At 44.3% G+C, this 26,635-nt stretch overlaps 2 protein-coding genes across 4 annotated transcripts in view; one reads left to right on the top strand and one right to left on the bottom strand.

Annotated features, from left to right (window-relative positions):
• The window catches only part of COL17A1 (collagen type XVII alpha 1 chain), a 33,810-nt gene extending 17,621 nt beyond the window's left edge, over positions 1-16,189 (top strand). Inside the window, exons 27-56 of the mRNA XM_041461444.1 lie at positions 186-221; positions 597-659; positions 1,023-1,058; positions 1,420-1,491; positions 1,838-1,864; positions 2,536-2,571; positions 3,110-3,145; positions 3,375-3,455; positions 4,127-4,162; positions 4,877-4,957; positions 6,188-6,241; positions 6,360-6,401; positions 7,084-7,140; positions 7,295-7,354; positions 7,867-7,893; positions 7,970-8,011; positions 8,172-8,228; positions 8,603-8,650; positions 9,293-9,406; positions 9,681-9,818; positions 10,424-10,507; positions 11,177-11,305; positions 12,375-12,464; positions 12,990-13,103; positions 13,355-13,507; positions 14,296-14,715; positions 14,904-15,044; positions 15,611-15,673; positions 15,900-15,971; positions 16,140-16,189. Coding sequence (XP_041317378.1) covers positions 186-221; positions 597-659; positions 1,023-1,058; positions 1,420-1,491; positions 1,838-1,864; positions 2,536-2,571; positions 3,110-3,145; positions 3,375-3,455; positions 4,127-4,162; positions 4,877-4,957; positions 6,188-6,241; positions 6,360-6,401; positions 7,084-7,140; positions 7,295-7,354; positions 7,867-7,893; positions 7,970-8,011; positions 8,172-8,228; positions 8,603-8,650; positions 9,293-9,406; positions 9,681-9,818; positions 10,424-10,507; positions 11,177-11,305; positions 12,375-12,464; positions 12,990-13,103; positions 13,355-13,507; positions 14,296-14,715; positions 14,904-15,044; positions 15,611-15,673; positions 15,900-15,971; positions 16,140-16,189 — 2,459 coding nt within the window. The remainder of the gene's footprint in view (positions 1-185; positions 222-596; positions 660-1,022; positions 1,059-1,419; positions 1,492-1,837; positions 1,865-2,535; positions 2,572-3,109; positions 3,146-3,374; positions 3,456-4,126; positions 4,163-4,876; positions 4,958-6,187; positions 6,242-6,359; positions 6,402-7,083; positions 7,141-7,294; positions 7,355-7,866; positions 7,894-7,969; positions 8,012-8,171; positions 8,229-8,602; positions 8,651-9,292; positions 9,407-9,680; positions 9,819-10,423; positions 10,508-11,176; positions 11,306-12,374; positions 12,465-12,989; positions 13,104-13,354; positions 13,508-14,295; positions 14,716-14,903; positions 15,045-15,610; positions 15,674-15,899; positions 15,972-16,139) is intronic.
• Positions 16,190-17,054: 865 nt separating this feature from the next.
• SLK (STE20 like kinase) overlaps positions 17,055-26,635 on the bottom strand; it is a 49,220-nt gene continuing 39,639 nt past the window's right edge. For all 3 annotated transcript variants that reach the window (XM_041461545.1, XM_041461546.1, XM_041461544.1), the window contains 4 exons: positions 25,593-25,781; positions 24,293-24,418; positions 22,667-22,780; positions 17,055-22,169 (listed from right to left, as the gene is read on the bottom strand). In XM_041461545.1, the coding sequence (XP_041317479.1) occupies positions 22,023-22,169; positions 22,667-22,780; positions 24,293-24,418; positions 25,593-25,781 (576 nt within the window). In that variant the 3' untranslated portion in view covers positions 17,055-22,022. The remainder of the gene's footprint in view (positions 22,170-22,666; positions 22,781-24,292; positions 24,419-25,592; positions 25,782-26,635) is intronic.

Genomic DNA, 26,635 nt, shown 5'->3' on the forward strand with positions numbered 1-26,635 from the left:
GACCAATCTTTTGTGGTTATTTTCTTTAGATTCCTTTAGATATGGATACTGTCCGTGGGTTTTACCCTTATCCATCTTTGGCTTTTTCTTCTGTGCTCTTGTCAGCAAGCAGACTTTATTTTCTCTGCTGGAAACATTTTACAATGAAGCAATCTTACAGAATGCGTCCCTTTTTTCTACCACAGGTGATCAGGGTGAGAAGGGTTCTCGTGGAATGACAGGTCAGTGGGTTGAAATACTGGAGTAACAGCCAACCAAATAAAAGTACAGCCCAGCCAATCCTAGTTAGCTTTCTGAAACACTATAATGATGTTGCTGGTTATAGGAGTTTTATTTTTGCACCAAAATGATAAACAAATATATCCCGTTATTGATTCCAGTAATCTTGGTAACAATCTTTGTATTTAGCTTTAGGAAAATCTTCCCTCACATGCCCATTATTCACATCACTTGAGCATTTCTAATGCCTGGAGACAGTTGTGAATCATGAGGCCTGAACATCCTGTCAATGCTGGTTTTCAGTTGCAAAGCAGCAAATATTGCTGACAAAATTGTCCAAGAGTTGTTTGATTCATTTTCGTGCTATTTTGCTACAGGTGAACAAGGCTCAAGAGGAATACCTGGACCTCCAGGAGAGCCAGGGGCTAAAGGACCTGCAGGTGGGTACCAGAAAGTAGCTGTATTTATATGGGAGGCAATGTCATTGCCACCCAGATTGTGTTTCTGTGAGCACATACAAGGAAACAGTATGGGAGTGGAATCATGCTTGTTGTGATCATAGGTCTTTCCTTTAGACAGCTGCGATTAGTCTGTACACTCAGAAAAAATGTCCTACAGTTAAGTTTTGAATGAATGCTTCCTGGACCTTCAGTAACTGCAGCCAAGGTTTCTTTCAGATGAAAGATGTGATGAAGTGTGATGAAGAGCCACTCTTAGGGTTAGGGCTGTGCTCCACTTTGGAGGAAGAGAAAATAACTGTGATACTGTTTCAGAAGTCCCTGACAGTCTCTTTCTTTGGACAGGACAAGCTGGTCGTGATGGACAGCCAGGTGAGAAAGGTAAGAGCTTCCTTTGAGGTAGAAGTGCAGGTACTTTCTGATTTGGTAGGGGTTGATTTGTAAAAGGGGTGGGAGAAAGATGGCAGCAGATTCGTGTTCTGGGATCTTCTGTCTCAGAACTGTAGAGTCAACCTGTAAACATGGAACTGAGGCATATAATGGAGCAGGCTGTAAACTTGAGACAGAGTTACCTCTCTACAGAACTCTTCTGTCATTGAGGTTCCCCTCCCAGACACTGGTGCTGGAGATGGCCACTTGGCTATGAGAATACAATAGGTAGAAAGTGCTGCAGGACTGCCAAGCTTGAATGGATTGGTAGATTGTAGGTCTTCTGCCTCATTAATGGTGATTATATCCCCAGGTGAACCAGGTCTTATGGGAATGCCAGGTGCCAGAGGCCCTCCAGGACCCACTGGAGATGCTGGAGAGCCAGGTAAAAGCACAGAGAGAACAAAAATGCTTTTTGCTCAGTTAGGAACACAGATGTATTTGTCAATTTCCAGTCTTAACTTGAAGTCTGGCAGAGGATCTCTGTATTCTTAAGGTGGTGATGAAAGGAAAATACAAAAAGAATCAGGACCCTTTATGATCCCAAAATTGCCCACAGTGCAAACATCAGCTGCTATGAGCTGATTTACATACCACTTGCTAGGCCAGTTTCCACCACTTGAGAATAGTGTGCTATAATTTCACATAAATGGAGTATTTTTCTCCCTGTCTGTCCTTTTCCCACATGAAATTTTTTAGACATCTTAAGAGTTTTTGCCTTTTTCTAACAGGTCTTACAGGACCCCAAGGACCACCAGGTAGGCTTTTCCATATTCCAATGTATCAATGACACACTTTGATATGGGTTCTAAAAACCCTTGTAATTTTCCTTCTGTGGTACTCAGGGTTTTCAAAGTGATACCCCAAGGTTTCCATGTCTCCTTTGGCCTTTGAGACAGGTTTTGTGCAAGATGTGTGATTTTTGAGCAATGCAAGGCTTTTGAGTGCTGAAATTTTGCCTTTCCCCAAAACATAACATTTCAGTTCCCTGTGCATCACTGAAAAGTCCTTCTAATCAGCAGCAGAAAGAGAAGGGAGAGGATGTAGCAATAGAGATGTAAACAGAGGATGTGACATCTGTAACCAGAGGTGGTTGTGGGAGGGGGGATTAGGAATTCATTAGGGAATTCATCAAAGAGCCTCAGGACAGGTAGCAGTACCTAGAAGAAGCTACAAATAAATCTGTGAACCAGTGTCATCATCCAGGGAGCAGTGGGACCAGGGAAGCCCAGGGACACAACCAGCTCAGTCTGTTCCTCCACTGGTTCATGAAGTCCTCAGGGACCTGCTTATAAAGGCTGAAAGCTGGGGTCTTGAGTAGGGAGCTCCTTCTATAAACCCACAATTGAAACAGCTGGGGTACCTGAAAAATATACAGCAAACAATATTTGCACCAAGTATTTTAAATTGTTTGTCTACCTCATATCAGGACTTCCAGGCAACCCAGGCCGACCAGGGGCTAAAGGTGAGTTTTGTTTCTTCCCTAATGCTCATTTTCTCTCTAAGGATTTCATTTTAGCAAGGATTAGCTGCTCCACTGACCAGTCTCTGGATCAACAGTGGCATCTAGTGGCTTTGGGAAGGGAAGTTTTGAGAAGCACGGTAGGCAAAGCTTCACTGAGCATACACCGAGGGCAGTGGGGACATCTGCTGAGGGACTTGGCATGACAGCTCTCCTCTGAGCAAACCTTTGAAGCCCGGTTCTGCCCTGAGCATAAGATGCCTGGTGACTGCGGTGAAAGCTGTGTGCCTGCCTCGGATAAATAAAGCTATTGCCTATGCTGGCAGATGTAGTGCTTGGAAAGCTGACCAGAGGGCTTCTCTGGATTATCACAGCTCTCTTGCTTCCTCCCTGACCTTCTAGAACTGTGACTTCTCAGACAAGAGATCAAGGGCAGAAAGAACAGAAACTACATGCTTAATAGTACAATGTTATTGAGCTTATTATAGCTCTTACCTGCCCCCCAAAAAGAAGCTCAACTTCTGTACCTTTGTTTTCCTAGGAGAACCCGGAGCTCCAGGAAAAGTCATAAGTGCAGGTATGTAGTGCTGTGAGGGGTCAGACTTCTGATTTAGGAGGGTTTTTTCTGGAGTTTTTTTGTGCCTCCTCAATTCATCTTGACTGTGTGTCAGACCTGTACTGGGGCTCCCTGTGCTGGGAGAATATATATGCCATAGATGTAGTATTTCTTAAGCACAGATTTTTACACATTCACTGGATGTGTGAATATAAGTGTCTGTGTGCAAATCTATGTGTTTGCTTTTCAGAGGGTTCATCAACAATTACTCTGCCAGGCCCACCAGGGCCCCCAGGCCCACCTGGCCCCACTGGTCCTCCAGGTGTTCCAGGTGAGTACTGACGAGTACAAAGTAGTGATAGGTCAAATCCAGGGACTAGAATCAAGCTCTTTCACTGCTCAGGAAGGCAGGCTTGTGTCTAATCCCCCTCCCAGCACTGTTGCTGGAATTAGGAAGTGTTTGTTTTCCAGTCTCAGCTTTGAGCTCAAGGCAGAAGAACTCCCACTCAAACATCTGTAAATCTTTCTCTCACACACACTGGCTGTGCATGAGCTCGGGCCTCAGACTCCTCTGTCCCAGTCAGACACTGCCCTCCAGTGTGCTGATGTCAGGCAGCAGAGTTCCTGAGCCCTGATTCTCATGGCACTTCTGTGCCTGCAGCTGGTCCTGGAGCTGGTTTGGCAGAGACAGTCTCAGTTTGCAGTATGGAATGTGAGAGGAGGGTTAGGCCTTTTGCATTCCTTTTCTGTTGTGGTCAGTGGCATTCTGGTTATTTCCTCAGTCCAAGAGGCACCAAGCATTTTAATTGCCACAGGATGGAAATTCAAGTAATATATGGGGCATTGATTAATTCATACCCCATAGCAATTCCATTTATTTGTGTAGAAAATACATTTTTTGATAATCTCAGTTCTTATAAAAGTCGTATTGATTATTTTCTGCTGTTGTAAAATACAGCCAGTAAAATCTAATGAAATTTGGGTTTTTTCCTTTGAAACTAGGTCCTGTTGGACCAGCTGGTCTCCCTGGACAGCAAGGTACCATTTTCCTTCAGCTTTGATTATGCTTCTTAAGAGAAAGGAATTCATTAGTTTTCCTTTGTTTCTAATTCACTAAGCCCTTGGCACATTCCCTCTCCCTTTTGTTCACAGATTTCTTCTTTTCAGTTCATTTTGTTGCCTTATTTGGCTTAATTAATCTAGTAAAGAATTTTTATAATTTTCTGTTTTCCCAGGGGAAGAAGGAGGGTGGTAAGAGGGTGATAAGAGCCAGTGTAATAGTGTAATGTGGATGCTGCAAATGTTTGTGTTTTTTTTTTTCTTACGCTATTTTTCCTGAAGGCTGGTATTTCTAAGGCACTCCTCAAGTGCAGTTGCCTTTCTGTGATAGGGGATATAGCCCAGCTGGATACCTCCTGCCATTTTGAAAGGCAGGAGAACAAACTAGAGCCAAATTGGGATTAATGTCACTGTGAAAGCACTGCCAATTGGGCAGACGTCTTTAGAAAGGGCCTGAACAGAGCTGACCCCTAAGAACCTTTCTTAGCTGGTTTTCCGTGATCCTGTTAGAGCAAGCTGGGCATAATTTCCACACTTGAATGCAGTGTCCCTCAGATCTGGGGACTGAGTTCATGCTCCCAGTTCTCATAAGAAAAGTCTGAACCTCTTAGAGTAGGTACAAAATGTCACCCTCTCTGAGTTACATAACTCCCTTTCTCTGTTGCTTATTTTTTTTGTTTTTCCTGGAAAAAGGTCCACGGGGTGAGAAAGGATCCCCAGGTGAAGCTGTGATAGAAACCATCAGAACAGAAGTCTCATCATTAGCATCTCAAAGTAAGTGGCTCTGCCTTTCCACTCCTTTGCCTGGAGATGTGTCAGAGCTTCAAGCCCTGCTCACAGCTACTGGAGATGCCCCTAACTCTTTCTTCTCGATGTGACATGGGGCAAGTATGAGTGTGTGTGTGGTGGTGTGTCTGCGATGCCAGCTACCTCTTCTTTCCTCCTCATCTGTGCATCCTAAAGTCCTTTCAAAAAGAGGCAAAGGGCATCAGGCTCACATCACAGAGAGGGAAGCTGAGGAATGGTGGCTGGTGAGCAGCCACTAACAGGGGAGATACTCACAGAGCTGAGAACTTCCAGTCGCTGAGTTCAAACAGCGCAGTTCCCTGTGCAATATGGGCATGGAGCCATCTGTAAGACAAGAACCAGTTTGAAAAGGCATGTTAATCTAAGCAACAGAAATAATCTATCTTCAAATTAAAGGATGAATTCACATGGGAGCGAATAAATTTGAAGATTAAAAAATTTAACATTTTGTAAAAATTTTAAAATTTTAAGATGAAAATAAGTGGAGCTGAACAGAATAGTTTAGCAACATCCCAGGTGTTGCTAAACAGTGCTAAACTGTTAACTGCTCTGTGCAACACTCTTTTGCATTACACAAAGATGTGTGATGCACTTAGAGTTGCTATTCCGAGGATCTGGGACCTCTGCAAGTTTGCAGCAGTGTAGAAGAGGGCATAAAATTGTAGACGATCCTTGCCTGATCACCATCCAAATGGGGACATGTAGATTCAGACCATGCTTCAGTACTGTCCAGTTCCCCATTCAGGGACCTTGGATTGCAGCATCACTGAACTTTGAGTTTGTGCCTCAGCTTGGAGGTGAGGGTACATCACACAGTACAATCAAGACAACACAGTGCAGCTACTTGTTAAATAATGTCTGTGTTATGTTCTCATCCCAAAACTTACCTCTTTTAAAGAATCTTTCCTCTCCTTGAAGTTCTTTCCCTCCTTCTTTAGCCTTTGAGTCCTCTTTCAATAACCATTACTCTCCTCCTTGTTTCCAGTATCCTGCTCAGAGCTGTATTTCGCTTCATGTCCTAACCAAACACATCTCTCCTCTCCCTCCTCTGCTTCGTCTTGGTCTTTGGTCAATCAGGTCCCATCTTAGTCCACCTTTGATTGTAAGAGCTTCTAGCAGCAATATATTGACGGTTTCCATAGCAGCAGTCGTTCCATAGCAACAATTTTCCCTTGTTTGTGTTTTTCTTTTGCACAGTGCTGGGAGATTTACAAGGGCGAGCAGGACCACCAGGTCCCCCTGGACCACCAGGTGTGTAACGTACAGAGCTAAACCCCTAAGCAAGGAATGCTTACAACATGGCACATTTCTGGGCCATGCAGTTTGCTGAGTAAATGTTTCCTAATACCCCTGTTTCATTTGTCATCAGGTGAATCTGTGCAGGGACCCCCTGGACCTCGTGGTCCCCCAGGTAAGAGCTTGTTCCTCTGAAACCCAGCTGGAAAGTGGGAGGTTTTTTCCAAGGCCTAGGGCTGGAAGCAGAATGTCACTTAGTGGGTTTCTACCAGCACCATTTCACTGCAGCACAATGCTGCCCAACAAAGAACATTTGCTTTTTGCAGAGGGTTCTAGCCAGAGTATTAATTGTTAAAAGCCATGCTCTTTGGGAAGACACTCAAAGTTTTCAAGTTGCCAAAGGAACTAACTGCATTCAATTCCATATTTACTTCTTATTTGTCCAGCATTAACTTTCAGCTGCCGACACATGGGGAGTTTCTTATCATGAGAAACATATCCCCATGCCCCGTCCTGTAACTTAACCTGAACAGGGAAGGTGTGGGAGGACATGTGACAGGAACAGAACCCCATTCCTTACTCTCTGCTCAGTAGGAAAAGGGAGCAAGTAGGTGTGTGATGGGATAGGCACTCCAAAGAAAGGAGTTTCTCTGTCCTTTTCTGCTGCAGTGGCTAATGATAGTGGAAGGTAACTGCCAGGGATAGATGTGTGAAGGAAGCAGTGATAAGGGCCTACACTGGCAAATACTCAAGCTGAGGCCATGGCTGGAGATGTGGCAGCTGTTATGTTCATTTACTTACACTGCTGAGGCTGATCCTTCCTGAAGCCTTTCTGTGTCCCTTTTGCCTAGGAGAAGGATTGCCAGGACCTCCAGGCCCACCAGGGAGACCAGGATCATCCATGTCCACCTCAGGCAGGTTCTTGCCACTCATTCTGTCACCTGTTCCTGGGAATGTCTTGTTGGGGTTCCAGAGAGCACATAAATGGCTAGGACCAAGTGGAGCCAGAGAAACCTTGCTTCATGTTCGGTTGGATGTCATGAAGAAATCTCTTTGTTTAAATTGCAGAAGCGTTCTTCACAGGCCCACCAGGTCCACCGGGACCGCCAGGCCCGAAGGGAGACCAAGGTGGGTATATTGTGCTGCCTCACCAAAGTGCTAGAGGGATCTCAGCAACTTAGACTGAAAAGAAGGAAGGGCTTAGGAGCAGAAGTTCCTGCCTTTCTCTGTCTGTAAGAAAGCTAGCACAGTTGTCACTAAGTAGGACTCCTGTCTGCTGTAAAACAAGCCAGTCTTCATCAAAGAAATTTGTTATCCTCCAGTACTGGTGTCAAAGCAGTTGCTGTATTCAGATTCCAACTTTGCAAGCCCATTATACTCAAGAACATTCAGAACTTCAGATTTGCCATTGAAGGGGACAGTCTTTTTGAAAAATGCACTGTGAACTAAGTCAGTGCAAGGGGGTGGCCCTGTGAAGTGTAGCTCAACTATCAACTGGCAGGAAAATATGGACCTGCTCCCTTTACCCATTTCTCCCCTATAAATTGAAGGCCAAGATGATATGCTGCAGTGTGGGCTGAGATGTTGCTGATGAGAATAAAGCAAATCCTAACACTGTTCCTCTGCTTCCCTGTTCACAGGTGAACGAGGTCCACGGGGATTCACAGGTAAGGAGAAATCAGTGGGTTTCAGGGTAGCTTGTCTGGGTGTGTGAGTGCACCTTCATTTCTGTGTCTCATGCAGGAGAACCGGGTGATCCTGGCCTTTCAGCATTCTCCTCCCACGGTTAGTCTGTGCCCCCTTTCCTCATTTGAATTCATCGTCCCTGGGCTGAAATTGGGCCAAAATCCTGCTCTATTCATTCTAACTTAATTTTAGTGGAGCCAGGATTTTGTCTACATACTTTATTCCTGTTAATCTCTGACTCTCTTTCTGCAACTTGCAGGTGAAAGAGTCACCATACAGGGACCCCCAGGCCCACCTGGCCCACCTGGACCAAAAGGTAAAGTTAAAAATCTTTTTTCTTTTATTGGGGGTGGCCTCACACATCCAAGCATGGCTGAGACTAAAGGATGGAACAGCCCAGTCCTTTGGGAACTAGAGCTGTGCTCACCCCTGCCTTTTCAGGCAAAGCAGGACCAGAGCAGTAGAACTGCTGTGAGCACAAGGCACTTGACCAGGTCACAGAAAGCTCAGGAAAGCTGCCATGGCCTCTTTCTTATGCACTTTCCCAACAAGCTGGCATTTCAAGGCAGTCATTACAAGGGCTGGGTAGTTGCTTCTCTTACAACATGTAGCTCAACTGTTTCACATGACCAAGTATGCAACATGCAGTAACACCTATGACAAGTGTCTGTCTCCCTCACTCTTTTCCAGGTGATGCAGGTGTCCCAGGTGCACCTGGCATCCCAGGAGCATCTCGAGGTAAGAGGCCAGACCATCATTGCTCTGATATTAAGAAGGAATGCTGGTATCTGGTAGAGGCTTTGAAAAAGCTCCTTTGACTTTTACCAGTGTGGGTGCCACCCTAATGCTGATGGGATTTCTGTTCAAAACCTCTTTTTGCACAGCTTGCAAAAAAGGCACAGCTTGCCTTAAATCAGAAAATTTAAGAATTTACAGTTTTCTTTTTCCAACTTGCTGGGAATCCTCTAACTCCGCAGAGTTTTGCCTCTATGTGGACAAGTTCTTGAACTGGTGCTGCCCAGGCTGACTGGGATTGGGAGCAGCAGGGCAGTGATGTTAGACTAATGAGCTTGAGCTCTATGATCTCCATCTATATTCTGCACAGCACTGCACTCTAGTGCACAAACCCACCAGGTCTGCCTGTACAAAGCCAGGAATGTCTCTGGACTCAGCCCTGCACAGGCTGAATTATTAGATGCTGAATTAATTGAAGACATTATTCTGCAAAATAGCCCATCTCAGATAGAGATAGACCCTCCATATTCAATTTCCAAAGCTCTTTCCAGACCTGTGGGAAGAGCTTAATGCAAGTGCACTTTCCTATCACTCGGTCTAATGCAACTGTGCCAAAAACACTTCTCCTTACAATGCTTTCTGAAGGTGGATCCAGACAAATTCAGGGACCCCCAGGACCTCCTGGGCCACCTGGTCCTCCTGGCCCAAGTGGAGGTTCATCTCAAGAGATTCAGCAGTATGTGACTGACTACCTGAAGAGTGAGTATAATGAGATTTTTGCTGTGGGTCAGCAGTTTCGTGCCTGTCTCTCTTTTACTCCCTGGGGCCTTGTCCCTCTTCTTTTAGAAACAACAGCCCTGCTACTCTGGGCTTATTTCTGCTGAATACTGTGAAGTGCTGTTGTCCACTGTGACCTCTGTAGAACTGTCCTTCTGTTGTCCTGTTCTTTGTCAGAGGAAGAGGGTCTGGTAATTGTGCATATGGTCAGTCTTCCCTCTTAGTGATGTGGGCATATCTTGGGCTTTCTACATAGGTGACAACGTCAGACATTATTTCACTGGTGCCCAAGGCCCACCAGGCCCTCCAGGCCCACCTGGACTTATCACCACTGCAGATGGGATGACCTTGGATTATGCAGAGCTGGCTACCCGTGTCATGAGCTATATGACAAGTAAGCACCATGTTGGTAAACTCTGTACTGAGTCATGCCCTCAGCTGAGCTTGTGCAGCATCTAGGAGGTATGAACCAGAGGAGAAACAGAGTGCTGCTTTTTAAGTAGCAGCACCCCAACCAGGTTATTCATCTTCAGCAGTCCAGGCCCAGGACTCTTCACAGCTGAGGTATCCTCTGAGCCTTGTCCTTTTTTAATGGTTAGATTAACTAGCAGTTGCTGCTGTTTAAAAAGTCTTGTATTAAACATTTGCTGTTAGACTCTTTGACAACCCAAAGACCCCAAACAGAGATGGCTTTTATTTAGTATATATGTTCTCAAGTATTTGGGGGTTGTCTTGTATGCTTGGGGCCCTCCTAAAGTAGATGAAATCCCCAGAGATTTTGGAAGTAGCCTGGAATCTCAACCAGAAATGCACAGAGCACACAGCTGTGTGTGATGACCCAGAGATGACCAGGATGTGTGAGAGAGCAACTGTTTCATAGCTGGAGGCATGAGAAGGCCATTCTACCAGTTAATTAATTCATCTGTCCTTTGTTCTTTCCTGCCCCCCTCTCGCCTTCTGTCTCATACTGGCTCATGTAAAACCTTTTCATTCCCACAGGCTCTTCAGGTCGCTATGAGTCATTTTCTAGCTCAGTATCCACTACATCCCTTTTGTACCAAGAACTTCTGGACTTGCTGCAAAGTAAGTGATCCTCAAGGGAAACATGGGATTGAGGGTAAAGCATCCTGGAGATCTCCCTTTCCCTTCCAGTCTCCAGTCTGCAGCTGGAGTTACCTGCAGCTGCTTCAGAGTGTTCTGCTTTCCAGCTCCCCCACTCTGTGTTCCCCCATGGCCTAGCTATATTGTTGTTCTTAAGGTGAAGGGGACTCCCAACTCCGTATGCTTTTCTATACACACTGTTACTGTGGGCTGACAGGCAAATTTCCAGGTTGTCATTTGGCTGTCCCTGTAAGTAATGATTTTGCTGGCCCGCACTGTGCTCCAAATGGCTCCAAAGTGTCACAAAGCTCAGCATGGTCTTTTCCAGCTGAGCTGCTTTTCATTCCCTTTACCCAAGAAGTTGTCCAGGGTGTCCTGAAAAAAGCAGACCATAGGGAGGTCCCTTAAGCCATCCAAATTCTCATCCCCCTCATACCCTTATTATAGGAGGTTCCCAGCCTTGTCAGAAATGTTTCTGGCACCATATACAGGACAATTCACTCAGAAAAGAGAGAGGAAAGGACCTTTGCGTCCATAGGTTTTGATGGTTTCCCTGGTGGAGGGGGCTCAGCTCACAGGCTGGGAGCTCCTCACGCCTGGTGTCTGTGCAGCAGCTGGACAGCCTTGAAAGATGCTTTTTTTCATTTCTAGGAGAAGAAATTCGTCAGTATCTCATTGGACCTCGGGGCCCACCAGGACCTCCTGGGCCAGGGGGAGATGGAATGTCTCTGTCACTGGATTATGATGAGCTGACCAGGAGGTTTATCAGCTACTTGTCAAGTAATGGTTTTATAAGTGTGTGTTTCCCTCTGTTCCTTTGGGACCTCAGCACAAAACTCATGCTGTCAAGTCAGTAGAAATTATTCCAGGGCTAATTGTGTGAATCCCTGTGTACAGAGACTTTCTCACAGGGACTGTGAGAGACTTGGAAGAGAAAAAAGATACTCTGTAGCTAAGATACCACTGACAGACTAGTAATGAATTCTTTCTCTGTTAAAAATTGAGCTTAGGAACAAAATTTCATCTTAGCCATCTTAGAAGTCCCATCAACACCTATAAGTGCCTTTCTAACCTTTATCTCTGTGGTCAGGATATATTTCTCTGTGAAAGAGTTGGTCTGTGCCCACTTTGTATCAAGGCAGCTCAGGCAACACACTCTTAGAAGTTAGTTGAAAAAATTTCTATGTCTCTGCTTCATTTTCCCATCTGTAAAGGGATTATATGGCATATAAGAACTGTTTGATAGAGAGAACTCCATGAGCATCCCAGCAGCAGTGCTAAAATGCCTAATCCTGGTAGCTGCAGCTGTCTGCCTAAAAACACAGCCTGGTCCATGCTCAGTTTCTCTGAACTGCTCTTTGAGACCAGGTGTCACTAGTGGAGTGCCTCTGAGATGGAGGGAATTTCCAGCAGGAAAAGGCAGCACTCCAATGGCTGAGGCAGGACAGTTGCATTTTGTCAGCCGGGACATTTCATTAACACAAATCACAAAGTGCAGAGTGTTGCCCTAGAGCTGCAGACACAGGGAGAGCAGCACATGTATCAGCCTGTGGGTTGCAGCTGAGCTGCAAGTCCAGGGGTGCCCCCACCATGTAACAGGTTCGTGAGGTGCACAGCTTTTGCCAGGAGTAGAAGCTCTGCCTGCGTGTCTGTGTGTGTCCTTGGGATTGTCAGGGCAAAGTCACAAGCCCAGAACAAGATTTCAGCTCTGGCTCCTGGCACAGGCTGCTGATGGGGACACTCCACTGTGCAGGAGCCCCTCCTGCATTGCCTGTGAACAAACCCTGCAGCCTGTCTGCTCACACTGTAACACCCTATGCTGATAATATGGATCTGTTTGATTTTGCAGGTTCTGGGATGAGCATTGGACTGCCTGGACCACCTGGGCCTCCAGGGTCACCCGGCATATCTTACAGTGACCTGACAGCGTACCTGCGAAGTAAGCCAACCTCTTCACTCCCCTGCCATGGGGCTCTACGGGCCCCCAGGATTTTTTTTACAGCCTTAGTCACAGAATTTCCCTTTTGGCCTATCATCACAAATAACCCTCTGATGGTCCTTTGTCCTTGGCAGCACTGCAGGCCTCTGCTGGCATCTGCACACCCCACAGGGGGCTGCAGCTGGACCACCATGCTCCTATGAGGAGCAGCAGCAGTGGGGCTGTCTTGGAGAGGGGCATGAAGGGGCTCTTTGTTGTATCCAAACTCTGCAGCATAAAGGCATAATTTCTTATGCCTCTTTAAAAGCATATTTTAAAAATAGGGACTTCACTCTCTTTGGAATCACCTGACTGTCCAATGTGACATCTACATGCAGGGAGGCATGTAGAGGAGTGCTGGAGAGAAAAAAACCTTCTACTTGGCTGTATCTGGCGTAACTTTGTCAAGGAGCAGGTATTGTCAAGGAGCATTCATTAGGGTTGTGGCTGTTTGGGTGACTTCTTTTCTTCCCTTGTGTCTTGCAGACTCTGAATTCAGTGGTGTTGTTGGGCCCCCTGGTCCTGCAGGCCCCCCAGGACCTCCAGGGATCCCTGGATCACCTGGCACCTCTCTGGAGGACATCTCTGCCTACCTTCAGAGTAAAGCACTTGTGTTTTTCACAGCTGGCAGGGTGTTTTTAGATGCTGGGAGGACTTGAGGCTTGAGATTTAGCTTAGCAGGGATGTGATTGCCCACTGGAAACAAAGACACTATAAAGAAAAGAATTTTGTCAATGTTGTCTGTAAAGAGATGGAAGTTGGGGTTGGAACTTTAAACTTTCAAGATCCCCAGACATGTGAAATTTCCTTATCCTGTCACTGATGGAAAATAATTTTTTCCCTCTCTCAAGATGTTGGATACTCTTCCCTTTCTGGAGTCCGGGGCCCACCTGGCCCTCCTGGCCCTCCAGGACCACCAGGTTTCTCTGGAACCGGCCTCCTGTCCTATGCTGACATCACCAACAGCGACGAGTTCAGGAGTGAGCTGATCCAGTACCTGAAGAGTAAGGGAACACCATCCATCCTTCCTGCACACATCCCAAGACATGCTTTACCTTGTAGTACCTTCACCTACACCTGTGTAGGTGACTGGCTCTGCCACAGCTGAGACATTCCTGTAGGAGCCTTCCCTGAACCAGGGCTACAACAACACCTTCCCTCTACAGCCAGATCTACAGGAGTGCGCTGCACCCTGTCGGCTTTTCCCCTCTCAGTCCAACTGCCAGCCAAAGTGTGTCTTGAGACAACAGGGACAAGCACTGGGCAGTTACAGTTGGCCTGTGCTGAACATGGGTCCCTGGTAAGGTCACCAGCAGATTTTACCATGGGAAAAGAATTTTCTTTGGCAAACACTGCACACAGAGCCATGGATAATGGAGGGGTTGGAAGGCAACACTGAGCTAGCTGTGAAGCACCAATGGTCTGCGCTCATCCTGGCAAGTCATCCAGGGCAGGCTTTCAAAAACACGTCATTTTGGCAAACTGGTCACAGAATGGCTCTTTTGGCAGAGGTGCTGAAATTGGCCTGAGGAGTGCAGCCTTTTGCAAAATCATTAGGCATGTTCCTAAGACTGGGCACACAAAATTGTGGGAGAGATGGGAAGGAAGAGGGTGTCTTGCAGAGGGTGTGAAGTTCAAGGTTGACATGTGCCTGCTGCCTGAGAAATGGCACTGGATGAGGGTCATTGATGGTTGGTGGGACAGAACTTCACACTCCAGTCTTCTTTCAGGTGTTATCACAGGACCTCTGTCGAGCCCAGTGTCCCTGAAGTTCCCCCCTTGTATTTTGTAGGTGATGAAGTTCGAAGCTACATCTCAGGACCTCCTGGACCCCCTGGGCCACAGGGACCACCGGGACCCAAAGGAGACAGTGGCTTTGTGTCTGGATCTATGTCTTCATCATACCAAGGGTTACGAGCTTCTGAGCACTTGCATGGAGGATCCCTTGGTGCTGAGGGCTCCCACGGGGGCTCACTGGGCACAGGCAGTTCATATGGCAGCTCCATGAGCAGCAGATCCTCTTACCATGCCTCACTGGGCAGCGATGGTGCTTACGATGCCTCCATGGGCACTGATGGGTCTTTTGACGGGCTGCTGACAGAGGAGGAATCACACAGGAGATCAGCAGGGTCAAGCAGATCCTACAGCAACTCCTTCACTGGTTCCCTGGACTACAACGAGCTAGCACTCCGTGTGTCAGAGAGCCTGCAGAGTGAGTGCAATGACTGCTCATCCTGACCCTCCCTATCCCAGCCTACAACTCCAAAGCCCCTGTGCCTGGTCACGCTGTTCACTTCCCTCTCCTTCCTGCTGCTTACACATCTCCCTTACACCTTCTGCCTCAGCATGCAGCCACAGTTCTCCCAGAGCTCCTTTCAAATTACATCTTTAATTCCACAGGTCGAGGTATTCTCCAGGACCTGATGTCTTACACAACACAGGGACCTGCAGGTCCCCCAGGCCCTCCTGGTCCTCCTGGCATCAGCAAGATCTTTGCAGCCTACGGCAATGTCACCGCAGACCTCATGGACTTCTTTAGAAGTGAGTGACATTTTGGCTTGGCATTTCTGGCTCATGCATATTAGATCTCCTCAACCTCTCACAGACCTACTGATCTTCTCACCTTTGCACATTGCAAAAGTCAAGGTGCAGAGTTGAAGGTAGGTGGTCTTTCCATCTCCTTCCTTGCTTACTGGGGAGGTGCAGTCATATCATTAGGATCAGTTTTTCCCACTATCAGTAGGAAACTCATCCCAAACCCTGAAGGCCTCTGTGCTTACAAGCTCTGTGGTCCATTTTAACATGGCTGGGCTGGCACACGTACAGAAACATGAGCCAGCTGCTCACTCTGCTCTCAGATTCCCCACCCTGAACATGGGCCAGCTTCAGCCATAGTGACAGCCAGAGAGAGTGACAGAGCAGTGCTGGTAAAATGACATCACAGCCTATCCTTGGGACTTTGTTGGGACCAAAACCCTGTTTTAAACCTTGCTGTCAGTCTAATCCCATCTAACCAAGAGAAATGTGCTTCCACTGTGACTCACAGCTTTTCTGAGTGGCAGTGGTTTCTCCCATTCATTCACTCTCTCCTTCATTTCCCTCTCCAGCACATGGTGCCATCCAGGGGCCACCCGGTGAAAAGGGGGAGAGGGGTTATCGTGGACCCAAAGGTAAGGCTTGCCATCCTTTCCCTCTTCAGCCTTGTCATGCCCAGGAAGCAGCACTGTGACCACAGAGGTCACAGCACTGCTCGAGGTCACACCTTCTCACAGTGAGGGTGGCATCTTCAGGATCTCAGCCAAAACATTATCCTGACTTGGTGTCCCTTCCCATGGCCTGTCCCTGTCCGTGGGTCACTTGTGCTCAAGGGCAAACTTGGTCTTCTCATTCCTTCAGGTGACCCTGGGCCGATGGGCCCACCAGGACGACAAGGGCACAGGGGACCAAAGGGAGAGAAGGGAGAGAAAGGTAGGAACACCTGCCATTTCCAGGAGAGCAGGGTTTGACTGTCACAAGTGGCACCAGCCCATCCCTGGGAATAGCTGGAAAACACAGCCTCAGTTTTTTAGTTTGGATCTTTTGTCTTTTTACATGGTCTTTTCAGCTAACCCTCCTTTTGGTTTTTCTGGTCCCCAGGTGAACAACTTTATGTTGGCAGAAGAAAAAGAAGAGCTGCTGGTGTTTAAGGAAAGAGGTAGCTCAGTTCTGCACAGGGCAGCATTCCCAGCAGCCTGTAGAAAATTAGCCTGAGTCTTCACTGCCTTAATGCTAAAACATCCTCATTGCTCAGCTGACCCCTTAGAGTTGATAGTTCAGATCTGAATCTCTTGTGTGTGTCCAGCATGGCCCTAGTGTGGGTGTTTGCTCCTTTTACTGATGTTTGGCTTTGTGCCCCTGAGCTCCTAGGCTGCTGTCCTTGGGATGACAAGGGCTTCCTGTCTCACCTAGTCCAGGCTTCTTGTACTACTCCCAGATATGTAAAAACCTGAGTTTTTTAACAACTAGCCAACTATGCAGAAAAAAGAAAACAATCCCATCCCCACCAAGTGTATGGTTTGTCAGGGATCAGATGCAGCCCACAAGGTCCTGTGAAAGACCCTGGCCTTGCACCACCCTGGGATTCCCTCTCCACAAGCTCTGCCAACCCCAAGTGGAGCCCGTCTATAGCAGCACAGCGAGACAGGACACACACAGGACCAAACCAAAGCACTTTTAAACGAATTTGTTTATGTCTTAAAAGTATTTTTGTATTTTTTTTCTGGTTTTTTAAACACTGGTGAAAAATAATCTTTAATGTAAACAGCCCAATTAAAGTGTGTTTTTAACCCCATCCCTGAACTATTGAGGATGGCTGTTCTTTGCTTGCAGGTTGGTGTGGGCAGGGTGAGGCACCTGAGATGGATCTGAGGTACAGTGGTAAATACAATGGCACAACATTAAATACTTTATATTCAGTTGTTTTACGCATTGTAAATCATCCCCTTCCCTCAAACACTTGTACAAATCACTTGTATTTCATGCAAGTTTTCCGTCAACAAAACTGAGGCGATCTCAGCAAACTGTGATTTTATTGTATTTACAGCAGAATTATTACAATATTCTACAGAAAGCCATGAAATCAAATTACTTTGAAAAACAAGACAAAAAAAAACCTCCCAAAACTGTTGTATGGCTGCTACTGCAAGTTCACTTCCACCAGCTGTACAGAGACCCTTAGCCAATTATTCATCCATCTCATGATTTTTGGTTGCTTTCTGTAAGGCAAAAATAACTTGGTTTGCAGTTAACACAGAACATTCAACAAACCGCTGGGAGAACACGAGGCTGGCGGTGCCTCAGGCGTGTTTTGTCACAGGATGCTCCTGCTCTGCTTGGCTTCCTGACAGAAAATAGGGTGACAGTACAACATTAGATGCCACTCCATGTCCCTTCCTAGTTTCTGTTCTTTCCACAATTTTAGGACTGATTCTCATTACCAAAGAAGCTTTACCACCTAATTGTAAGTGTGGAAGACTTTGTTAAATCAGGGTAACCCTTCACTCAGCCACTCCTGTATGCTTTCAGTACAGGGAAAGCACATGAGCCCTTTCTCATGGGCTGGGCATGAGCATGTTTTTGCTTAAGGGGTTTTCCTCTGGCACCTCTGACTGCCCAGACACCAGATGTGCAAAGGAGCTACAAAAAACAAAGCATGACAACTGAGCTGGAGAAAAGAGATGCAGAAGAAGTAAAAGTTCTGTAAAAGAAACACTGTAATTTCCTTTTGTCTTCTCCTTCCCTTTATCTCATCTTTTGCAAGACTGAGAAAAGATAGGGCATCCTGGCCTTGGCTTGCCTGTAAACAAGGAAGATTAATTCTCTCTAACCTTAACTTCAACTGCTGTGAAGATGGCTGAAGTAGCCTGAGAATGGGAAATTTGCATGGACACATCAACGCAAGGAAGTTTCAGAGATCCAGAAGTACAGTTTTGATGTAAAATGATGAGAGTGTAAATGCTAACATAAAACTTATTGACACAGTGATGGCCCTAACACTCCCCCCCGGCCCTTTCCTCCAACAAACTATCCTCAAACTTGCCCCTCTTCCCCACAGCAGATGAACCAAGAAGCAGTAGATCAGTGGAAGCAACTAGCACCAAGCTTATTTGTACATTTCAGTTTTCAGCAACGATGTATTTCTGAGGTCCTGGGAGCTACAGCTGCACAACCGCTCTGAAAATCAGGCTACCTAAAAGTGCACTCAAGTGCCTGAATTTAAACCACCTATTTGAATCTTTCCTATACCAAAGCAAACTTGAAATATTTGCAAGGCAGATACTATTTCAATTGGAGAATCAGCTTAAACTTCCTATGTGACACTGCTGTCACAAGAGACATGGTGTGACAAAAGCTATTTCATTGCTGCTTTGCTTAGCTCTGTCCTAGTTAAGGTGCCATGTTTCCAATTTTTAAGGATAATAGTTCAGTAGAATAGAGTTATCATAGAGTCCTCTGGGACAGATGAATGATTTCTTTAACTGTGTGACAGATCAGATATTGAGTACCTGTAAATGCAATTTTAAAAGAATATTAGCTTAAAAGATTACCTGAAAAAAGGATGCAGCTCAGACTGAACATCAGTTTTTAATGTGATGTGAAAAGTCACTCTGAGTGAATGCTGATGGTCAGGACAATGCAGCCAGCAGGGAATTTGAATTCAGGTGCCAATTCAAATAAAGGTTTTCCTTCAGAAGTTGTTTATAGATCAGGACCTCCATAAGCAATCATATGAATAACCACTTCAGTATTGTATCTTTACATGCTGTATATAGTTCTCATGTATGCACCAGCGACAGCAGAGTGCTTGGAGAAGGAAAATGTGTTTTATGGGGATCAGAGAGGATCAAATGCTGGAGTATTTCTTCTTCATAAAATAAGCAGGAAAGTTCTCCTGGAACTTCAGAAGATCAAGAGCTGCCACAGCCCATTTTCTGCTGGGTTGGTAACCCCTCCTCAGCTAGAATCTCCTAAAAACAAGTAGCCAAGTGCACCTGAAGACCTTTAGCCCCTGATCTCCCTGGATGCCTTAAGCAGTGCCAAAATGCACTTGAGCTTGGGAAGCACATGGTGTGAGGCTGAGGCCCGTCCAGGCAAGTTTTCTGTGAGGATCAGTTGTAAACACAGGAGGACAACCCACACACAGCACTGCCATCCAGGGATTTATTGCATTTTCTCGTTTTCCTGTGGACAGAATTTACAATGTAGTAAAACCCAATGGTGAGCAAATACTGATTTGTGGTTAGCTTTGGAGGAGCGTGTGGGGACAGTGAGATCTGCCAGACTGTAAGAATTTGTAAATAAGTACATTGTTTTGGCTGCAGAAAACACACTTTACCACCCTGGAGATGGAGCTGCTAACATTCATTAGGGAGGTGACGTGAGATAGTACCAAGACTGGATTTCGCATCTCAGGAGATGTCTTTTAGGCCTATGTGAGACTAAATTAAATTTGAATTGAATTTTCTGACACTGATACAATATTGTAACACCTCTGACATTCTGCAACATTCAAACCCAATTTTATCAGTCTAGATGTGTAAGTACCCATGCTGGTTCTTGTTATCACTCAGTAAACATATTTTTGTGCTTGGTATCAATTCTCAGCCCAGTTCACAAGGCTGCAAGTGCTTCACAGGGCTCCCCACCTGGAGACCTGAGCAAGGCTTCCATCGCCACATCCGATCCCTCCCTTCATCCCAGAGCTCAGTTACAGTTATTTGTGCAATTTACAATGAGATCAGATTGCAACACCTGTGTGAAAAGGATCTTCAAATAAAAGATGTAAGAGATTCAGATGGAGGTAAACAGAATGCCAATACACATTAGCAATGTATCACTGAAACTACCAAAAATGTAAGGAGAAAATTATTACATTTCCCTGTGAGGATTTAATGGGGATGAACGTAGACATAATCCAGAAGAGGAAATCTGCCTGCCCTGCCTACTCCCCAGGTAAAGCACTGAGCCTACTTCATATGAAATTGCAAACAAATTCTGTTAAATAGAGATTAAGATTATTTAATGTTATCTTAGTAACAGTCAATTTACGAAGGTGGAGCTTCAAAAGCAAAAGGTCTTCAAAGACTTGTTTCTCCCTACTAAACAAACAATTCAAAAAACTTTGCATTTAGCAACAAAGAACATCTAGAGATATGGTGTGTGAATTTACAACAGTACACAATACACATTTAAAATAATAAGATGCCAGAAATTAAGGCTAGCTATTAAAGTAATTATACTATCAAAAAGTTACAAAATTTAAATTAAAGCATGCATTTTCCAATTTTCTTTTTACTGTGCTGTAAATTAAGTGTCTTCATGGGGAAGATACTGGTTCAACATCCAAGGATTTCAGCATCCAAGGTTTCAACCACAGCAGATTAAAGTCCTATGTTAATTTCTGAGTTCATTGCCATGCAGCAACACTGTTCCCATGAAATGAACGCCATGGAATGGGCACCAGTTGCATGGTCAAAGCAAGCAAACAAAACAGGTGCAGTTGATGCCCAAAGATATCAGAGAAAATCAGGCCTCAAAAGACAGAAAACAAATACTATTTTACAAATAGAGCTCCAACATACCCAAGTACAGCTTGTAACACTGTCTTGATATGACTCAACCTCTGTCCACCAAAAGGAGTGCAGCAAAAGTGACCTAATACAGCTGGATTTCCCTACCCCACTATAGGAGACACAGTTCAGATTTCCCACTACAGATCAGTCAGGCAAATAACTTAAGGTACATCTAGGAACTCAAAAAATAAAACCTGCCTATGTTAGTAGGTGGCAACACAAAAGCAAAACACCCAGCTTCATAAAGGAGTTTGTATATTTAACTTAAATCTTTCCTGAAAATAATAAAAAAAAAAAGGCAAACTAACACTTCTAGTGAAATCAGACTTTAGCCATGGTTATTTATAAATATGACCATCCACCTCCACTTCTGTGATGGAGTTCAAATGAACAGACTTTGGTAAGAACAAAACAATGGCTCTACCCATTCCAGGTACAGTTAGAGAAACCACGTGCATTTTGCACACCGCTTTCTAAAAAATACATTCTACAGTTTCTCAATTTGTAGAACTAACCACCTGTATGTAATAGCTAAAGAAAATAATAAACTGTGCATTTTAAAATTAGCATTTCTTTCACCTTTACATATTTTAGTGCAAAATATTTTAGGGTGAGGATTTACAACAAAAATGGCAGTAGCAGCAAGAAATCTTGTTTTGTACAGTAACAGCAACACTAAGGAGTTTTGTGTTTTTAAATGACAAAACAGTATCCTGTTGCCAGGATCAGCATATCTAAGTGTTTCAGGCACTGTATTAATTAAACTAGCACCCCATTTCATTATGGAACTAATGGACAAAACATGTCATGGAGATCAGCTCAGTTTAATTTATGCCAGAGGTCTCTTTCAAAAGAAGTTGCAAAGGCTTTTGCCAATTGCATTTAAACATAAGGGTTTGTTTTTTTCTGATTACTGGCATGTTCTTAGTAATTAGTTTCAGTCCTTGCCATGAAGACACTGCTCACTTTATAAAATTTTAAATCTCTCATGGCAGTTTCAATTGTGGAATTCTCTCTTGGAGAAATCTGATGCTTAAAAACACAGTAGCAGAACTAATATTACACCATTTAATTGTTCAGATGAGAAACCATTTTTTTTTTATGATGAGAAAGAGCATAATTAATATTTCAGGCTTAAAGTCAAAACCGTAGGTAACGTACTTTTAGAGACTGGGATAAAAAGCCCACTTAGTCTTGAAACATCTGAAGGACGTAACAATACCACTGTACACCAACACTTGGTTCGTTTCTTCTGTTCAGGGGAGTGAAGAAACCGCTCCTGACACTGATTGTCTCCACTGAAAACAAGACACGCAAGGTCCCCCATGTTCATTCGCCGTGGGTAAGTCGGGTTAGACCGTAAGGAGGGAAAATTCCAAACACCAAAGACCTACAGAGGTTCCCAGAGTTATGACCCAGTGGAATGAAGACTGGGGATTGGGTAGAATTTGGAAATCCGGCTTTGTGTTGAAGGATTAAGGCATTCGGATTCTCCAGTCATTTTAAAGAAAACTTCCTGTTCCTGCAGTTTTCTGGCAAATTCTTCTTCCAGCATCTAAAACCAAAATCAGATTGTCACAGGATTAACAAGGCAAAGTACAAGAAACCCATTATTGTGGAGACATTTTGTCTGATTGATCTCTGAACCGTGTGAAACTCTACTACATTCCCTTTTAAAATAAAATAATCCCCCAAGACCAACCTCCACCACCAGCTATATGTCTGCTATATATCACTCAATTTTTGTAGTAACCTACTGGCTTCTGAAATGAATTCCTAGCCTCAGATTTACCTCCAGCTAAGTTTTCCATGTAAACCTGCACACGTGCTGCAGGTGGGAGCCCTGCAAAGAGGCTGGTAACACCCAGCCTGTTTTGGTGCACCGGCCCTTTGCTCAGCTTATGCAATTTTTAAACATCTTTTATTATACAGTGAACTGCAACAGCTTTGTACAGCAGCTTGACTCTCCTCCTCTGCAATACTTTTGTACTGTCTGTATTTTCTAGATCAAACCCTTGATAATTTCTTGATTAGTGAACTGCTCCCATTTACCTTTTTTCTTGGTCTCAATTTCTCTCTCCATTCCTTCAGTTCTTGACTGTGCTCTTCATCCAGCTCTTTTAGCTTCTGAGTCTCATGCTCAACCAGTAGATGGCATTTTTCATTCTTAAAACAAGATAATCCTCATGTAAAACTAATTCAGATTAGGCAATTCAACATTTGTACAGTGACATATGTTGTCCTAATTCTTTCTAATTAGCTTATTCTGTGTAAATAGTGACGTGAATAATTACAAGATGAAAGTATGTTACAAGGCTGTGTTTTCAAAAGCTGATCTTTCCATCGGAGCCAACTGAGATAAGAAACACTCGTAAATCCAAACACGCTGCTGAGCATCATTAAGGCAGCTGCTGAGAGTGTTACTCAAAACTGTGTTTCACTGCCTAATGATGCTTTTCAAGGTCACACAGCATTTCTGCTTTGAGTTTTAAAGACAGTCTGTATAATTTATTAAAACCAATTACATTAAAAAGGAAGCTGTTTTTTGGAAATATTTCAACTATTGGTGCCAAGAGCTGAGACAAACAAACGGAGCTTAGAGAAGAGACAAAGGTGGTTGCAGAAGCAGCTTCAAAATTGCCCTATGAAAAGGCTCAAACCACACCTCAGCTTCACATTTCTCTCAGTAAGGTACCCGGGCATCTGCCTCACTTTCAGAGGACTTTTGAAGCATGACAAGAAAAAAAAAAAATCAATTATTTGGCTTCAAGTCTCTGGACTTTTTCAAGAGCAGTTGGAAATGGTTGTGTTTCTAGGGTTCCAGTTCCAAATGGGTCTGATGCAGAGTACAGAACCACAGCAACACGAACAACAAGCACTTGGCTAGACCTGAGTGCAGCAAAGGGCCAGTTTTGCTTGTGAAGCTCAGAGCAGCCCTAATCTGCTCTATTTTACTGGAGCTGAAATTCTCACAAGGCTCCCACGGTACTTGGGGATTTACTGGGGCATATTAGTGGCACAGCCAGGGACTGTTTCTGCAGGATGTAGGAAAGTGAATAGAGTAGAATGAGCTTCATTGGTCCTTGCACGATTTCTCTAAGCAAAGGTTATCAGCAGGTGATCATTTAATGCTTTAAAACTGCCTTGTGTCCCTGAAACTGGGAAAAGCTGATTTAACAGAAAAGGAGATCTGGTATCCAGCGGAAACTTTTACAAAATGCATACCAAAAGAGACAAATCAGAGCTCCTTATCACAAGAAGAGAATTCCTTCTAAGTACCTTCCGGAAGCTCACACGCAAGTGAACGCCTCATTCCTGTATTGCGGCAAACTTCTCGTGGGTAATGCCTGGTGCTGCCTACCTCTGTTCTGATTAATGACACTCCAGCAAAATCAAGTTAAAAGGAAATGCTGCCCACAGAAAATAGCCCTGGGAACTTGACAGATATTCCAGAAGTGATCATCTGCTTCTGGTTTATGCTCTTCTTCATTTAAAATGATTCCTCATTGATTGATGGGAGCATATGAATCTGGCAAAGCAGTGCACTGCAGGCCTTTTAAAACAAAGTTGAAAAAACTATACAGCAATAATTAAGGAAAGGTGTTTCTGCTTTGCCTGCACTTGGTATTAACTTAAGTCTTCTCACTGAATGGTCATTTAATATAATCTATTTTTAACCTGTAACTGATGCAGTTCCCTGATGTTTGCTTCACACTGCAACTGAAGGTCCCTCATTTGGTTTTCGTGTTTCTGATGCTGTGCCAGTCTCTCATTCTTCTGTCTCTTTTCTTCTTGAACAGCAAACTAAAATTAAAAATAAGAGATTTATATTGTGCCTCTGAATAAAACAGTTTGTATGAGTCAAAGAACTGCATTTAATAGAATGAACACATACTGAGAATAACAGTTCTAGAAGATTTAAGCAGTAATTTTCTCTATTTTTTCTTTTTAAATTCTTACAAAGGATGTTCCCTACAGTTTTAATACATTTTTCTGTCTGCACTCTGATTTTTCCTCACAACGCAGCACATTTCACTTCCAGATTCCTGAAAGTACCTCCCTCTGAAGCTGTGACACAGCAGTGCAGCTGCAAGCATTGGTTTAGGCTGGAGCTAAACAGCTACAGGAGACCATATTTTCCACATGTGTCATCCTTCCAGTGCTCACCATATGAAACCAGTATTTGCAACTGTGGTGCATTAGAAAGCAAACCTCTCAACCTCTGCACAGCATTCCCTTTTAAAGAATGAGTGAATACCTACAGCTTTAGTTCAAAAGCTCACAGAAATCAAGAACCCTTAAAAAAATTTCACAGAATCACAGAATAGTTGAGGTTGGAAGGGACCTGCAAATAAATAAATATAAACCTCCCTACTCAAAGCAAGGTCACCAAGAGGAGGCTGTGCAGGACTGTGTCCTGTTGGGTTCTGAGCATCTCTACAAGCTCTCTGGACAACCTGCTCCAGTGTTTGACCATATTCCCACTACAAAAATTTTTGTCATCTTGAAGTTGCATTTTCTGTATTTCAGTTGTGGCTGCTGCCTCTCATCCTGTCACTTAGCACCACTGGGAAAGTCTGGGTTCACCTTCTTTGCTCCCTCTGTTGGGTACTTATACACATGGATAAGACCCTGCTGAGCCTATTCTCCTCCAGGCTGCAGCATCCCAGGTACCCCAGGTGGCTCCTCATGTAACAAGACACTTGAGTGTCTCAGCCATCTTCAAAGCTCTTTGCACGACTCACTCCAATAAATCCGTGTCTGACTTGTACTGGGAAGCCCAGGACTGGACCCAGAACTTCAGAAGAGGCTCCCCACAGCAGCAGGGAAGGATGATTTCCTCTGACCTCATCCTGTGCATCAGCCCAGTTTGGTACCATCTGAGAACTTGTGAGAGTGCACTCTATTTCATCCTCACATTTACAGCACATTTGGCATTTACGCTATTAAAACTATTAAATATGAATGTATTAATTACCTGCTTAATTTTTTCACGATCTTGGTCTGGAGAGGCAAATGAATTGATTCTTAAACTTTTCTTAAACATGGCCATCCGAGTCTTTGCTTCACTTCGCTGGATTTTAGGCAGTCTGGCTCTTTCCTGAGTTTGCTTGTTCTTTAACTCCTCTATAAGGCGTTGATTATACCTCTGCATTTGTTCTGTTTCCTGAAATGTTAACCATGTGGAAATATTACACAGTAGCTGTGATGTTACACAGTGTGCGTCTCTCTCATTAATAAGTCTCTGGTGTTAGTCAGTGCCTCTCAGCAGAAACCATTCCCAGCCCCAGGAGTAACAGTGGGGAGGAGGGGGTTCTTGCAGAGAGCTCTGGATCTTGCCCAACCCAAAGAAAATTCTCTAATAAATGTAAATACACATATATTTTACCAGTGCTTACTCAGCTCCTGCACTGCTTTTTACAAAGCCTGTTATTCAGAAGGAGAAACTCATTTTTGTGTAACTCAACTTCTGGGCTACATCTGTGGAGGGGCAGTTTGCTTTAAAAAGCTGGAGAAATCAACAGCCCACGTGGGATAAGCCAGAGTGGACAGAACAAGTGGAGGCTGCTCATGCGCTGATCATCAAGAGATCCTCAAACACCTCCCTACTGGTTTACAGTTTCAGAAATTGAGCTATTTGCTTTTGTGTATTCTATAAAAACCAAAATGCCTTGTGGAAAATAAGGATTTAGCTATAAAGAGACAGTTGTCAGCTACTTGCTCAAAAGCTAATCCAGTTCATTCTGCTCATTTCATTCCACAGTTATTTACTTCTGAACAGATTTGTTTAAACAGAAATCAAAATTGGTTTTGGTGGATAAGCAGAATTTGGTATTTTTTATAGTAAAAGACTGATGTTGTGGTTGGTTGGGGTTTTTTTTTTAAAGAATCAAACGGGAAAATATCATAATTTATACTTCTATATATTGCTAAGGTATTCAAGTAAGGTGAGTAAGATTTTTTAAAATTTCAACAGAGCACATAATATCTTCTAAATACTTGTCTAGGTCTTGCCTGTGC

This window comes from Pyrgilauda ruficollis, unplaced genomic scaffold (genome assembly GCF_017590135.1).
Source record: "Pyrgilauda ruficollis isolate IOZ18807 unplaced genomic scaffold, ASM1759013v1 scaffold15, whole genome shotgun sequence".
Taxonomy (NCBI): Eukaryota; Metazoa; Chordata; class Aves; order Passeriformes; family Passeridae; genus Pyrgilauda; species Pyrgilauda ruficollis.